General features: G+C 38.3%; 1 protein-coding gene across 5 annotated transcripts; it reads left to right on the forward strand.

Moving 5' to 3' along the window:
* The first annotated feature begins 352 nt into the window (after positions 1–352).
* ZNF800 (zinc finger protein 800) lies at positions 353–15,501 on the forward strand. Of its 5 annotated transcripts, none has more exons than XM_068931726.1 (6): positions 353–500; positions 1,276–1,383; positions 3,894–3,989; positions 7,593–7,736; positions 10,865–12,626; positions 14,006–15,501. In XM_068931726.1, coding segments are annotated over exons 2-6 (2,064 nt in total). In that variant the 5' UTR covers positions 353–500; positions 1,276–1,322; the 3' UTR covers positions 14,007–15,501. The 5 variants fall into 5 exon arrangements, with proteins under 5 accessions (XP_068787827.1, XP_068787798.1, XP_068787821.1 ...); XM_068931697.1 differs by having other exon boundaries at positions 14,010–15,501; XM_068931703.1 differs by lacking the exon at positions 353–500 and adding an exon at positions 632–699 and having other exon boundaries at positions 14,010–15,501.
* The last annotated feature ends 462 nt before the right edge of the window (positions 15,502–15,963 follow it).

A 15,963-nucleotide genomic window follows, 5' to 3' on the forward strand; every position in this document is an offset into this window, starting at 1 on the left:
TCCTTTTCACGGTGCATTTACTAGGGCAACCGGCTCTTAGCTGCAGGAGGGGCAGGCCAGGCTCCGACGGGGCAGAAACGCCGAGGCAGGCGAGGGCGCGCGCGGGCCGGGCCGGGCCGATCCGATCCGATCCGCCGCGGCGGTCCCGCAGCCGGCGCGCGCAACCCGCCCCGCGGCGCGCGCGCGGCACCGGGCGGCGGCGCTGCTGCCCCGCGCGCGACGGCGGCGGCGGCGGCGACGGCGGCAGCGGGGCGCCCCGGGGCCACGCCGCGTGCCGCCGCCCGGCACCTGCGCGGCGGGGGCGGGGGCGGCAGCGGCGGCGGGGGAGCGGCGGGCGAGGCGCCTGCGCACTGCGCGGCCCCTCGCCGCCTCGGCCGCAGTCACTTCCTGCCCCTGTGCCCATCCGGCTCCGGGGTCAGCGGCCGCCGCTCTGGCGGGACACGGGAAAATAAAGTTTTATTCGGGGAGGGGGGGAAAAAAAAGCACCCTTCCTCTCCCAGGTAGGGGCTAGCGCGGCGGCGGCGGTCCCGCGGCGTCCCGCCCGCGCCTCCCTCCCCGCCCCCCGCGCCGCCGCTGTCACCTGCCGCCTCGCGCCCCCGCCCGCCGCTGCCGGGGCGCGTGGCGCCGCGGCTGGCGCGCCCGGCGCAGGCGGCGGCGGCGGCGGCTCCTCCGCGAGGGCGGCGGCGCCCGCGCAGCGCGGTGAGCGCCGAGCCCGCTGCCCGGGCGGGCTGCGCTGGGCTGGGCTGCGGCGCGGCGCGACTTTTTCCCTCCCTTCGCGGGAGCGGGCGGACGCCGTCCCCGCGGCGGCGAGCGGGGCTGCGGGGCGGGAGGAGGGGGTGGGGGACGCGGGGCGGCGGGAGCCGCGGCTGCCACCGCGGAGCCGGGCGGCGGCGGCGGCAGGCGGGAGGGCGAGGGGTGTGCCCCGCCGCTGGGCCGCGGGCTCGCCTCGGCGGGCCGGCGCGCAGGTGGGGAGCGCGCCGAGGAGCCGGCGGCGGGCGGGCGGGAGCGCGGGGCCGGGGCCGGGGCCGGGCGGCGGCGGGGGGGGGCCCGCGGCGGCGGGCCGGGGGGGCCGCCTCGGCGCGGGGCCGTGGCAGAGGGCGCCGCGGACGTGGGGTAAACAAAAGGGACTTTCTGCTGCGCGGAGGGTGGCGGTGACTGCCGGCCCGCTGCCGCGGGGGCCGCTTAGGAAGGGGGCGCGCGGGCCCGGCGCGGTGTAAGCCCGCTGGTCTGCGAAGATGACAGTTAATTCGCTTTTTTTTTTTTTTTTTTTAACAGAAACTTGCTGCTGGATGTAGAAGGAAAGTAGGTCGTGCGTGCAGAAAATGCCTCTAAGGGACAAGTGTTGTCAGACTGACCACCATCACCATGGATGCTGTGAAGCAGGTACAGTGGTGCGTACGGTGGAGTGCAGTGCCTTGCTTGTCTTAATTTACTGCCGCCTTCAACAGCCCTCGGGTACTGCTGTGCCGTTACAGATGTGCACCTTTAGTGAAAGTTTTGGATGTAAAAAGAAATCGTGACGTTCATTGGGAAATAGATCTAGGATATTTAAAAACTATCATATTAAATTATTTCAAGACTATAGTTTCTCAGTTTCTGGAGGATGTGTAATAATCCCTGAGCCCCGAGATGAAGAGAAGGAATACAGTGAGCAGAGGAAGGCGAAAGGTTACATAAAAGCAACCGGCACTTGTGCTTCCAAAACGTGTGATTCTCTGAAGTTTTTGTAATATGTCAGCTTCTGCAATCTGTTTCATTCATTGTTTATGTTTTTAATTTATGTCTCCTCTTCTAGTAAGTACTGATGAACTCAAAGGTCTTGCTCACAAGGGGGAAAAAAACCCCCAAAACTGAAGTCCTAAGACCACTATTTGCATTTCACTTCAGTTTGACATGGAAGATGTCATCTGTGAGAGTATAATGTATACCGTGAAGGGTCAGCCATCTTTCTAGTCTTTTTGTCATTTTTTTGCCTACTGTTATAATAGGTAACCCCAAAGGAAATTTGATTCCTTTCCTGTTGTTTCTTCTCTCTTGTTGCCTTGTTGTTGAGTTTGTTGTTTAGATGCTTGTATTTGTGTTTTGAGAAGAAAGGCGTCAGTTTTTGGAATTAGTAGAGGAAAGTGTAGGCCTGGCAACTTTGATAATATGCCTTTAAATCAATGCAGTCTGAGAACAGATTTTATTCAGCTAGTAGAACCATTTATTTGCGTTTAAATGTTTTTGAGTTGTTCTAATGTATTTAAAAGGTAGGCTAAAATACTTGTCTTACAAATACAGATCATGTATTATGTCTGCTTCACACATGTCACTACTCCTCTGGATGTCAGTGGGTGTTGCACATGCATGTTAGGCAGTATACAGACCAAAATATACTATTTTGAAGAATGGGGAATAGGCTAGTAGAATACAATATGTCATTGTGTTAGAGATCACCAAACGATTACCTGATTTGTAATGGTTGTTATGTGTTCGTCCATATAATAGTATATTATGGGACCAGCATAGTTAGGTGGAGTGGTCTGTCTATTGTTGTTTTCTTAGACTTTCTTCCTGATGTTCTTTTCAGCTTTAATTTATTTATAATCTCCCATCTTTTAGAACAGCTTTCCTATCAAAATGTGTTTAATCTATTTGCTCTTTGTGTCTGTAGATAGTGTGCTTCTATGTCTCTACAGCTCTTTATTAAAAATAATTTTTTAGAGATGCTCAGTACTTTCTTTTGAAGTGGAAATTTTACAGTGGGATTAAAAATCAACCAAATGGTTAAGCTGGCAGCCAGTTCATGAACTACAAAACTAATTTTTTTGCCAATAGGAAGTTAACAAGATGACCTGACTAATGATTTTCAAACACGTGCCTGAATAATTGCTCCTATTAATTTAAATGTGGTTTTCCCTCTGGGGAAAGCTTCATTGCCTTATGCGTATATAGCAGTGGAGTGCTATTAATTTCTGTAGGGATAAATACTGCATATTGGAACAACTAATAATTATCTTTTAGTTACAATAGATCTTACAATAATTGTAAGGCTTAATGAAATTTAGGAAAAAAGGTATTACCTCAGCAATTTACTTGAACCAAAAGTACTTCCTGAATGTGGTTCTAGTGGTTGCAAAACAAATTGACTCATGCGAAGTTTGTATCAATTAAAGTAATTCCCCAAATCCGCCTACTTGACTCCTGTCATTCAAAGAAACATACCTACAAAAAACGTATCTACGAAATAGAGCTACCAAATTCCGTACATCTTCACAGTGTATCTGTGTGATCCCGATATTGTCAATACCTAGCACTGAATTCAGATCCAAAAGTAGCGATGATCAGAACAAAACACAAGCATAACGAATAGTATGTACTACAAACCGCTATTACAATATTTTTAGCAAGAAGTACTTTTGGTTCAAGCAAATTGCTGAGGTAATACCTTTTTTCCTAAATTTCATCTCACATTACAATCACTGCAAAGTCTATTGCAACTAAAACATTTATTGATCAAGATAATTATTAGTTATTCTGCTATGCAGTACTTATCCATATATAAATTAATAGCATTCCATTGTAATATATATTATAATTGATACAAACTGCTGATGAGTCAATTTGTTTTGTGTATTTATGTGCTTGTGTTTGATAGACATAGTTTTGAATACATATTTCCTTTAAATAATCAAAATCACAGGACACTGTCAAAAGATAACATAGCTGGAAAATTCATCAGTTCATCTAATGTTTTCTCATTCCGTGTTGATGAAGTTTTTTGAGTAACACAACCTTTACTGTAGTTCTTGGTCTTTCTTTTTAGCAAGCTTATTGTATGTACAGAAAATCTGTAACTTAATAGAAATCATCTAAGTTTTTTCTCATGTTTTGTTATCTTTCATGTATTTTAGTGCATATATTGGAACCTGGTGATCCTCCATTATTACAGCAGCCACTGCAAACATCAAAATCTGGAATTCAACAAATCATTGAGTGTTTTCGATCAGGTATGACTTGTCACGTCGTGCCATGTCAGGCATGTCTGACTTTTTAAAAACTTACTACCTTGCTTTAAGAGTTATATATATTCAGTATATTTAAAAAAAAAAAGCAACTTTCTACATAGGTGCAAAATATATATAGGTTTTTGATATTGAGTGCTGTTCCTTCTTTTAAGGGTTTTCATATAAAGTAGTGAAGACAGTTTCTGCTGTATAGTCATTTGTCTAAAACTTAAAAGAATAGCTTTATATTCTGCTTTTTCATCCCTCCTGATACTGTTAATGAGTTTATCCTAAAACTCTAAAAGGTTGAGAAAATTCAGTGTTTGCCTCAAACTCTTGCATAGGTAGTTGTCTTGCTATATCACATTACTTGTAAGATGTTATTCGATTGTTCTCTGCAGTTGCAATACATAGCAATGAACCTAAGAGTAACAATTCAATGTTTGGGTGAGCAAGCCAAAGACGATAGAAGACCCTTAATGTTTTCTACCTGATTCTGTGCTTCTAATGTGACAAAATAAACATTTTTATTTTTACAACCTTTAATAGAAGAACACAGACGTTATTGCAAAAATTAAAGTGAGTCTTTATATGAATATGTGTTCTAGATTTTTCCACATAGAACTGTTATTCCTAAGAAATACGCGTTTTATATATAAATCATCGTTTGTGTGTGTCAGGATGTGTGCCTGGGCTGAGTCTTGTAGGGTGGCACAGTAGTCAGTTTGTTCTCCACTTGCATTTAAATAACTTAATACAAGAAGGAACACTGGATGTGAGATCCGTCGTTAGTGACTTTTTTTATAAGAAGCGAGGGTGTTTGGATGAAGTTGCCTAAGGCCTCAAGTACATGTGGCAGGCTTCTTTCACTTGAAGCAGGTTAATGGAATCTGTATTGATAATAACGTGAATTAGTTGCAAGTAATCTGTCTCCAGGCCATTTCCAGATTGTCCTCCAGATTGTTGTGTGATAAACTGATATTTTACTTTACCCTCTTCATTCATCTGCACCAGGGAAGTTGGACAGGAAGTAGAAGGACTAGGGCCAAGATTTTACTAGTTACTTTTGAACAAGCAGCATTTCATTATGGAAAGAAACTACTTTGATTCTTCTGGCAAACTTTTAAAGAAATAGAGATTAAAACCAGAGTGTTCTTCATAGTTTGAATTTAACATTATTAGAAAGTGCTTACTAATATAAATAATAATATATTATAGAATATTATTACACCACAGAATATTTTAAGTAATAATATAATACAGAATTCTGTAATTTTGCTATAGCATATAATGTTACTGTATAAAAAAGACAGCTGAAATTTTTTTAAATACGCAGTTGCTGGCCAAAGGCATACACTTCAGTAATTTTTCCAGAGAAGTACTTGTAATAGCTGATGTTCTGTACCAATTTCCTGTGACCATATTATTTTAGCTTCATCATTTACAAATACTAACAGGATTTGACAAAGTATCACTTGCCCCAGGTAGATGTAACTACAAAATAGAGATGGTTTTAGTAAGCTGGAGACAGTATCTGCTGGTGGGAAAACTGACTGCTGGTTGCTGCAACCTGCTGTTGGTGAAGTATAAGGAGATACTTACTTCTTTCTCTGTGTGTTAGGTCCGCAAGAGCAGTAGATGTTTTAAATGTCTTTTACTTCCAGAGATCTCCAAAGCTTTACAATTTCATTCACAAGGACCAATTTTTTTTAGCTCTTACGACAAGTTTCATAGTTGGAAAAGGTTTGAAGCCAGAGGGACCACTACCATATCATCTAGTTTGACCTCCTGTATGTCATGAGCCATTGAATCTCAACCAGTAACTCCTAAGCTCAGTAATTTGGATTAGACAAAAACATTTAAATCTTCAGCTGAAAGGAGACTTAACCCATGTATGCTATCAGCATAATAGCAGAGAGAATGAGGTATCAGTAGACTTGTGTGTCCCTGGAGGGAGGAAAGCAGCATTTGTGAATTAGACAATTATTTCTCTTTAGTTGGGGGAGGGGTTTGTAATTACGACATCTGTCAGCAGCACTGGCCAAATTTTGGTTTATCTTGTGTACCGTCAGCAAATATGAGGACTTTTTATTTGAGTGTAATTTAGTTACTTACTGGGATTTTGTCTACGTAGGGCATCGTTAGTTTTGTTCAGCTGGATTTTCTTCTGTGATTTTCTTTTTATGCAATTCACACTTGGATTCGTAAGATCTGAGTAAACAGCTTAATTTGGGGGGAACTCTTTATATATATCAGTCCAGTAATCTGTGTTGCCTGTAAAACAGAGGTCAGGTGAAAGTGAGGTTACTAGCATTTGAGGAAATGTTACTGTGGTAAGGACCATTTATATTGCAAAACTATTAGGTATTGTGAAATCTATTAGTATTTGGAAAAGTTTGTTCTCTGAAATAATTCTGTAATGCGATTCAGAGTTTGATCTTTAAAAGGAATTCTTATCAGGAGTGTCTGCATGATGCCAGAACATTTGGACTTCTTACTCTATTTCAACTTAAGAGTATTTGAATGTTGTTTTTCTAATTCATAGTTTTCTGATTGTGATATTATTTATTCTTGGACCAGTTTCTTTATATTTCTGCTCATTTGACTATTTTTGACTTATCCCATTAAATAAAATAAAAGTAAGACAGAGAAATTCACTGATTTTGGTCAGCTAGTGTTTCCTTCCAGTTTGGAGTAGGCAAATATCCATGATTTAGTGATCTGTTGCTAATAACTGTAGGCATTACATTCATAGTTTTAGCATGATGTAAAATGAAGGAATGGGTTTGAAACGTAATTTTAACTCTGGTCTTTTAGTTGATTAAGCAAGACGGGAGCTGGAATACACTAACAATGCCAGATCAAACTGCATCTTTGTGAGGGTTTATTTTTTATTTTTTTTGAAATATACAATCTATGACCTTGAAAACCTGCAAGTTTTGTCATAGTACCTATTTTCTGACAGAAAATTTTCCAACTCAATTTGTTTGTATTTTCCTTGTATTAGACTGAAAATATGTCTCCAGTTCTCCTTTCTTAATAAGCACAATCATCTTGATCTTGGGTGGGACACTTGCATGCAATAACATTAATCTTGACACATTATTTATTCTCTGTACATTTATTGCATGCTCTGTAGCTTTTTCTTTCTTCTGGTGCTACTTTTACATAAAATAGCTATATGCACCTTACTTTCTTAGCATCACTGGAGAAATTTAAATAGTTCTGCGGCATTTTTTCTTAAAATGCATGCATGACTATTCTTTCCTATTAAGCAATCGTATTGCAGCAACCAGATACTGTAGTACGAACTGTCATACTAATGTTAGCTGTTGATTTTGATCATGTCATCATTCATTCGCTGTTAACTGTAATGTGTATAATCCTTGATTTTTTTTTTTTTTTGTTTTTCTTTTTTTTAAAACCTAGGCTTGTTTTCATAGTGAAACTCAGAGTATATTTAGTAAAGTACAATGAAGTCGAGTTAACACAAGATAAAATGTTGTGGTAATGTCATGTTTTAAAATGTTTCTGCTTTCATGAGATGATGTGATCTAGCAGATGAACAGAAAACCTACTTTAAGTGTACTATCTCTTTTGTTACAGGAACTAAACAACTTAAACATATATTGTTAAAAGATGTTGATACCATTTTTGAATGTAAATTGTGCCGGAGTCTCTTCAGAGGATTACCAAATTTAATTACTCATAAAAAGTTCTATTGTCCTCCAAGCCTCCAGATGGATGACAGTAAGTTTTGCTCATTGAAATATTTAATAAATCTATCTAAAATTGAGAGACTTACCTTTCTGTACCATTTATAAAAACAGAGCAGAAACAAGATGCAAAAAAAATGAAGCAGAATTAAATGTTGATGGTAGTGTATGTAGATCTCCCTTATGCTTGTAAAGAAGGTGAAGCATGGACTTCAATATGGCAGTAGCAACCAGGACCCATGTTAGTGTCATAATTTGGTAGCTGGTCTGTAGATCCAACCTCTTAATGAGGGCTGTCACTGGCAACCCTTTTTATTTCTTTTGCCTCTTTTCCTTTGTTTTGTTTTCCCTCTCTATTATGAAAAATATTGAAAAGTATGCCAAAGGGCTGGGAAACTGATTCTCAAAGAAAAGCTTGGATCTAACAAGGTTTTTTAGTTCTAGATCAGCATAGCTCTGCTGGACTCCAGCTGGATCCTGTAAAATCACTTGGATGAATCTGCATCACTCTGTCCTGTACTTGGGAAGGGCTCAGTATCATGGATGAAATTCTTCAGTCTTAACTCATTATGAAGCACATAGTAAAATGTGGCCCTTTTCTGAAAGGATTGGTGCTTCAATAATACTCTCTCTTTCCCACCTTCTCACCTCGCCTGACCCTGCATTAAGATATTCTTGAGCCCTGTATGTAATTTTATCTAGCCCCCTTCCTTCTTTCTAGAAATTTGACTTTTTTGTTATTATTAAGTAATTTAGATTAAGGGGAAAATTTTACATAAGTGTATTTTTATGGAAAACGACATATGTTAAAGCCTCCTTATTTCTAGTGATGACCTTTTGTTAATCTTTGTCTGTGAAAGGCTGATTAATTTGAAAGTGTGCCAACATTCAGAAAAATGTTTTGCAGAACTTTCTGATTATCTTGATCCCTTCTTGACTGGATTATCGTAGGTGCGATGAGGATTTTTTCTTGAATAATGCCTTCCCGCCTCAGTATTTCAAAAGTTAGGAACCTACAGGGATTTATTTAGATGATTCTTTTCCAGCCTTGTGTTAGCAAGTGTCATAAAGAAGAAGGAGAGGAAAGTGAAAAGACTAGTAGTGACTCCCCCCTTAGATTAGTGTGCTTGGCCAGTTGCGCAGTCAGAGCTCCTCTGTTAAGAGGGATGAGCTGTTTTCTTAAAGCAAGATCGTAAGTGCATCTGACTTAGATGCACGCATTTCTAAGCAAAATAAAACTGCTCTGAATATTAAGATCTCCAGTCCAGCTCCTGGCATTCTAGCCATCATTTAATTGGTCTGTTAGCTTTTGCGTTTCATTGTTGACTAGGGTGCAGGTGAAGAGAATACTAGATACTCGCAATAAAAACTATGTGAAGACTGGTTTTATGTAATTTTGAGTATGAAGATTATGGAATAAAATGCAAGGTTTTTTCAATGAACAGAGTTAAAAGATAGTGAACAAGAGGTAGGAATAAAAGTTCTGCTGTCCCCGTGGTGGAAAACTGCTGTTCCCTGAGGATCTCTTTTGAGATGTTTTCTGTCCAGTGTAGTCATTACATGATCTGAAAAAGAGGTATAAGAAGGGAGGGACCACTTGGTAAAAAATTATAGATACATTTATTCTATCTATCTATAAATTACTGATACTCTATAGATAACTCTGTCTGAAGCTGATTGCAAAAGATGTTAATTATCCAGTATCAAAAGAACTGTTCTGAGCAACAGAACAGCCAATTTCTTTTACTGATACTCTTTTTCATGTACTTGTTGGGGGTGTGGAAGAAACAACCCTAAGTAAGTATGCACTTTTAATTAGTCAGGAATGAGATATTCAAATCATTGTGGATAAGTTTGAACAGTATCACCTCAGTGCCTCACTGTTCTGCTGTACTGTACTGGTTTCTCAGTTGTGCCTGTGCACATGCTTGGGGCACTGTGCTGGGAACTAGATCACTGAACAAATTTGGAATGTAAAAACTGAGAAGATATTAGTGAGGATTGTAAAATCATAGGAATGGCATGAAAGGAAATGAGAGCAATCATGTATTCATATTTCATAATGCAAAAGCACTAGGGTATGCAAAAAAATTACCAGACAGCAGACAGTATGAAAGTACTTTTGACAAAAATAAATGCGCATAACATCATTGTGGCAGCCAAGAACATAAAGGGGTTCAAAAAGCATTTGAAAAAGTTTGTGGAGAATAGGTCTATTAAAACAGTATTTTACAGGCCAACTTCACTTGAGAAGTCCCCAACCAATGTTTTCTGGGATCAGGCAAACAAGAAGGGTTATTGTATCTGTCTGTCTTATTTTTCAAGTCTGCTCTAACTCATTATTGGAACAGAATACAGGATAAACCTTTGGTGAAGCCCAGTGAAGTCGTTATTTCTTAAAATAACTACTTTGGATCAGTTTTCATTGTTTTGAGAAATTGGTACAATTCTTTTAGATAATATAGATTTTTTTTTTTCTGTCCTTATTATCTATACTAACAGTGCCAGTAACTCATTTTTACTAAAAGCTTTCCCTTCCCTAGAAGTTAAATTCTCTTTTATCTACTTATATCTTCATGCAGTATTCAGGTTACATGGGTCTTGCGCCCTCTTCCTTAAAGGTCAGTTACTTCAGCGTTGACAGAGAAGAGTTTATTTCCAGCAACAGGTTCCTTTATTGAGAACACCTGTCTGCAGTAGTAGGAAACTCATTTTCTAATGATTCTTAAGGCTTAGCTGCCCACCTGAAGAACAAGCTCAGTCTTATGTCCTTATTTCTCGGCAGCTGGTGTGGATTTTTAGAAAACAGTTGAATTCAAGGCAAATCAAGTTTTGCTCTAGGTGGCTTTGACACTAGAATGCTACAAGGATGTACTTCTTGAGTTAGCTTTTACTAAAAAGTACACATACTGGTGTGATTAAAAATTGCTTCACTAGTCAAAGTAAGTCCTATTTGAAGTAGTGGTTCAGTTGTTAGATTAAGCAATACTTCTTCAACCTGTAACTAGAAAAATACTACAAAAATAGTAAAAATGCATGATTTCTGCAAATATGATGGTGAATTGACAGTGAAAAGACCCTTTCCAATCTGAAAAAATTTAAATTTGGGATTATCAGTTTATTTAAAAATCCCTCCTTTTTTTTTTTTTTTTTCCTGTACAGACCTCCCAGATATAAATGATAAACAAAGCCAAGCCATAAGTGATCTCCTGGAAGCAATCTATCCACGAGTAGACAAGCAAGAATATGTAATTAAATTAGAACCTATAGAAACTAATCAAAATGCGGTATTTCAATATGTATCAAGGACTGATAGCCCAGATGAGAACACAGAAATTAGTAATAGCCCTGATCAAGCTCCAGTACAAGTACAGGAACCCAGCACTGAGCAACCCAAGACTGTTTCAGCTCCAGCCCCAACTCCAGTTGGGGAAACTTTGGAATTACCTCCTGCTGATCCTGTTGTAAACAAGGTGATACCTACTTCTGAAGAACAGCCTCCAGCAGTTCTTCCTGAGTTGGACTCTTCAGATAATTCTGATTTTGGCCACCAGTTGATTTGTTGCCTTTGTAGGAAGGAATTTCATTCCAGACGCAGTGTACGCCGGCACATTAGAAAAGTACACAAAAAAAAGATGGAAGAGCTAAAGAAGTACATAGAAACAAAAAAGAAACCAAATCAGTGCTCAACTAAAGGAAGAAATAAAAATGTTCTTGTAACATTAGGTAGAAGTTGTCCTGTATGTTATAAATCATTTGCTACAAAAGCCAATGTAAGGAGGCATTTTGATGAAGTTCATAGAGGATTAAGAAGGGATTCCATTACTCCTGATATAGCTACAAAGCCGGGGCAACCTTTGTTCTTGGATACAGTTTCAGCTAAAAAATCTTTTAAGACCCGAAAACAAAAGTCATCTTCAAAGGCTGAATACAATTTAACTGCATGCAAATGCCTTCTGTGCAAGAGAAAATATAGTTCACAAATAATGCTTAAAAGGCACATGCAAATTGTTCACAAGATAACCCTTTCTGGAAAGAACTCTAAAAGAGAGAAAGGACCCAACAATACTGCCAATGGCACAGAAATAAAAGTAAAAGTTGAACCAGCAGACTGTGTAGAACCCTCACCCCCTTCCATTGGCCTTTCTCCGCAGAATGAATTAAAAGGAACAAATCATTCAAATGAGAAAAAGAGCACTCCGTCAGTACAGAAAACTAAAGTTAAACAGGACCCTGAAAACCCTAAATCAACCTCTAAATCAACCACTAAATCAAACTCTAAATCAACCACTAAATCAACCTCTAAATCAACCAATGCATCTGCTGCAGGTGGCCAGCAAAAAACCAGGAAGCCAAAACTTTCAGCTGGCTTTGACTTCAAGCAGCTTTACTGTAAACTCTGTAAACGCCAATTTACTTCTAAACAGAACTTGACAAAACACATTGAATTGCACACAGACGGAAATAACATTTATGTTAAATACTACAGGTGTCCACTCTGCTCTTATGAAACACGTCGCAAGCGGGATGTGATAAGGCATATAACTGTAGTTCATAAAAAGTCACCACGCTACCTTGGGAAAATAACTGCAAGTTTAGAAATTAGAGCAATAAAAAAGCCAATTGATCTTGTTCTAAATAAGGTGACAAAAAGAGGCCCTCAGAGGGATGAAACAAAACAGATTGGTTCAAAACAGGATGTCACTTCTAATTCTCCCAATAAAAAGTATGAAGGAGCTGATGTTGGCATTGAAGTAAAAGTAACAAAAAACTTTTCTCTTCACCGATGCAATAAATGTGGGAAAGCATTTGCCAGAAAGACTTTTCTAGAGCATCATAAGAAAACCCACAAGGCAAATGCATCTCATTCTCCTGAAGAGAATAAAACCAAAGGCAGAAGTACAAGATCTAAAGCTGTTGTCTGGTGAGGAAAAAATAGTGTTTTGTCTTTTTTTTTTTTTTTTTTAAGAAAAAAATACTGCCTTTCATGTGCTATTGATTGATAGCTGTTGATTTATTGCTGAAAGCATACTTTTCCATAGATTTAATGGCTTAGCAGCTTAAGTACTAAGGTAGATGTCGAGTTTATTTCTTAAATTCTGTTTTTAGTGTTTTGGAAAGGAGTTATTTTCTAAATTTGCCTTTGTAGGAAGTTGAAATAGAATAGAGTTAAGCTGTCCCAAGTAAACTCTTTTAAAATTGATCTCAGTCATCTATTGTAATCAAACTAATATTATACATTCCTAATATAGTAAAATTAGCAGTGCTTTTATCTGATTTGAGCACTGTTAATGAACGTCTCTGTAACCCAGTTGCAGAAGTTCTAAAGGTACTATAGTAAGAGTGGTTGCCTGCAAAAAATCTCTATGAACATACCGAAGTTATCCATTCTTGCATTAATTTTTTTATCCTAATGTATGCCTATGTCCTGTTAACAGAAGGACATAGAATGGATTTTTGAACATAATTTGGATGCTTAATTGCTTTAATTTTAAATCAGTTTGAGTTAGGTGCCAGTGAACACCTTTAAATTCATTAAATTTAGGGCTTGATTCTTTCAGTGTTTGCGTATGTAAACATAAGATGTGATCACGTATTTTTTAAAGTATTTGAGCCTCAGGAAGAATTTTTATGTTAAGGCTAAATATATGTAAAAGTTTGGCCCAGAACTTTCTAAACTTCTGCTAATGTGGTATTCTGGGAATTTTTTACACTTAGATGAGCTGTATTTACAGTGACTATTTTCCATACCCTTCATGTTAAAAATAGTCTATTTTTTTTACAAGGACCTTTTTTTAAAAAGGAAAGTAAGTAGTCATTTTGTAGTTCAGAATGACTGATTGCTCCCTGAAGGTCTGGTTATTGTACAAAAATTTATGATGGAGACGTTAGTGATACTGCTAAGAGTTTTCATCATTCTTACTCAGAAATATTCTTATAACATATTTGGTGAAAAGAAACCAAGTATATGTGCCTTGTTCTATATTTCAACTCTGAAGTGTTGTTTTCTAGAAGATAATTCGGTTTGGGTTCAGCTTTTGTAGTGAATTACCACCTAGCTATTTTGAGATGTAATGTAGTACTTTAGTGCCTTGGTAACAAGTCTTGGCTGAAGGGGATAGAACTTTAAAAATAAGCTGAGCTGGACCCTGAATTATGCTGAATTTAAGAGGAAAAGTGAGTTTTGTATTTTGATCATGAATTAAAAGAATAACCTCACATATAAGTTATTTATGTTGTATAACTTGAAACAGAATTAGATTGGTAAACTCAGAGTATTAATTTATTCCCGTTTCTCCTCAGATAGGTTCAAGTGATGTTCGGAAAGTTTGGAGCTCATTTGAGTGAAAAGACTTTAATTTGGTGTTGGAACCACTAATGTCTTGATAATGGTACTAAAAGGAGGAAATATTTTCATAAACTGTTGTTTTTGTTCCTAAATTAATAACCATTCTGACGGCGTGTTGTAGGACAATGCCTCCTCCCCAAATACTTTGAAGTAGTTGAGTTGAAATGCACCTGTGCTTCTAGCTTAGCAGTTAACTCTACTTATCTCTATGCAGTTGAGGTTTGGCACAGTACAGAATGAACTTTCTGAACTTTTAAAAAAAAAAAAAAAACAGAGGCAACTTAACAAACAGCAGCTTTGGAAGAAGCCTTTAATTTCTTATTTAGTAAATTCATCTTCAGAGAGCTTCATCATACATACTGACCCTCCATAATACCGCTAACTGATGAACAGCTCTAACTTTTTTATGATATCCTACTTGGGCAAATGTTGTGTTATGTACTGTTTTAAATTTATTACAGTGAATGTATAAGAGCAAACAATCTAGTGCATATTGGTTGAATTGTGTAGTGTTTGCCATAACATCCGTTTGTTCTTACTGACTAATTTTCCCAGTTTCGAGGCATTCTGAATTTCACTGTACTAAAGTTGATTCAAAGATTTCCATTTTTGTTTCCATATGCGGTTCATAGGACAACTTTGTAAACATCTAGGAAGTTTACAAGAATATCTACATTCCTCTATTCTTTAATTTTTTTTAAAAAAATTATACACAAGCACTTTAATGATAGTTGCAGTTTATTTTTTCAGTTTATTTTTTGAAAGATCAACACACTAATGTGAATATGAAGGTAGTGAATATTTGCTGATGTATTATAGACAGACAATCTGTGCACAACCACTTATAATGTTAGCTTATTTCATTAAATATTAATAAAAAGGGAGGCTAGTTTGGGAGAAACTCAAAATACTTTTTCTCTCAAGATCATAAATGACCACTGTAGGTAGCACTTGACTTTGTATAACTTTGAAATTGTTTTAGATCCCTTTTTTGTCTTTTAATCAGGATTTTAGTAAAACAGTTGCATGCCTACCATTATGAAATTCTTGGCAGATGTCATGCATCAGTGGCTTGGGGGGTTGTTTTTTTACTTTTTAGAAAATATTTTGTTTAGTGATTTGTGTCAAATTGCTACAATTTGAAAGGTACTGTACATCAAAAGAAATACCGTGTTTTTTTTATATAGGTTCACTCCCTTACTTAGGGAGGTGCCTCGTGTTCATATATACTTTTTGTATAAAATATATCTAAAAATGTTGATCACAAGATCAGGAGTAAAAATACTTTTATGGATAGAGAAGTACTTGGCCCTGTTAGTGCATTGCACTAAAAATACTGTGAATGAGAACTGGACTGTAACTGTTGCTCAAAATGTTTTATACTGAATGTACATGCTTTTGTTTGGATAAATGTACTGTATTGGTGGAAAATAAAGCAGACTGGAAATTACTTGTAAGTGTGCTTAAATGAAAAGATGTGGCGTTTATAAACGTGGAATGTTTGTCAGTTCACAACTGGCAACTACAATGTTTGCATTTCTGTAAAATTTTATTCCTTGATCACTGAAACTAGTTGCTTGTAATATGCTGTTGTAATAAATGTGTTTTTATTACGAAAAGTTTGGCACTGGTGGAGTGAACACTTCTCCACATTGATGGTTGCCCCTTGCTATATTTTTAAGAAATCCATGTTGATATTAACTTTTTGTCACTTGTAAAGGTATCTTCTTCTGAGCTAAGCAAAGCTTGTTTTTAAGGTCCTCTTAGAAACAAAATTGAATATTAGAATTGAAGTAGATTGACCGTGTTTTTTTTAAATAAGAAAATTGGATTACTTAGTTTTGCATTGCAAGTTGTGATGGTGTCCTTCTAAACTTTCTTCTTTATACAGTTGGAATATAAGAAAAGAGCT

This window comes from Struthio camelus, chromosome 1 (genome assembly GCF_040807025.1).
Source record: "Struthio camelus isolate bStrCam1 chromosome 1, bStrCam1.hap1, whole genome shotgun sequence".
Taxonomy (NCBI): Eukaryota; Metazoa; Chordata; class Aves; order Struthioniformes; family Struthionidae; genus Struthio; species Struthio camelus.

Bases quoted from the DNA above. Each gene is read 5' to 3' on its own strand.
- ZNF800 (XM_068931697.1), top strand. From the start codon at position 1,323: ATGCCTCTAAGGGACAAGTGTTGTCAGACTGACCACCATCACCATGGA. The intron at 1,384-3,893 runs GTACAGTGGTGC...CATGTATTTTAG, and splicing joins CCATGGATGCTGTGAAGCAG to TGCATATATTGGAACCTGGT. The intron at 3,990-7,592 runs GTATGACTTGTC...CTTTTGTTACAG, and splicing joins CATTGAGTGTTTTCGATCAG to GAACTAAACAACTTAAACAT.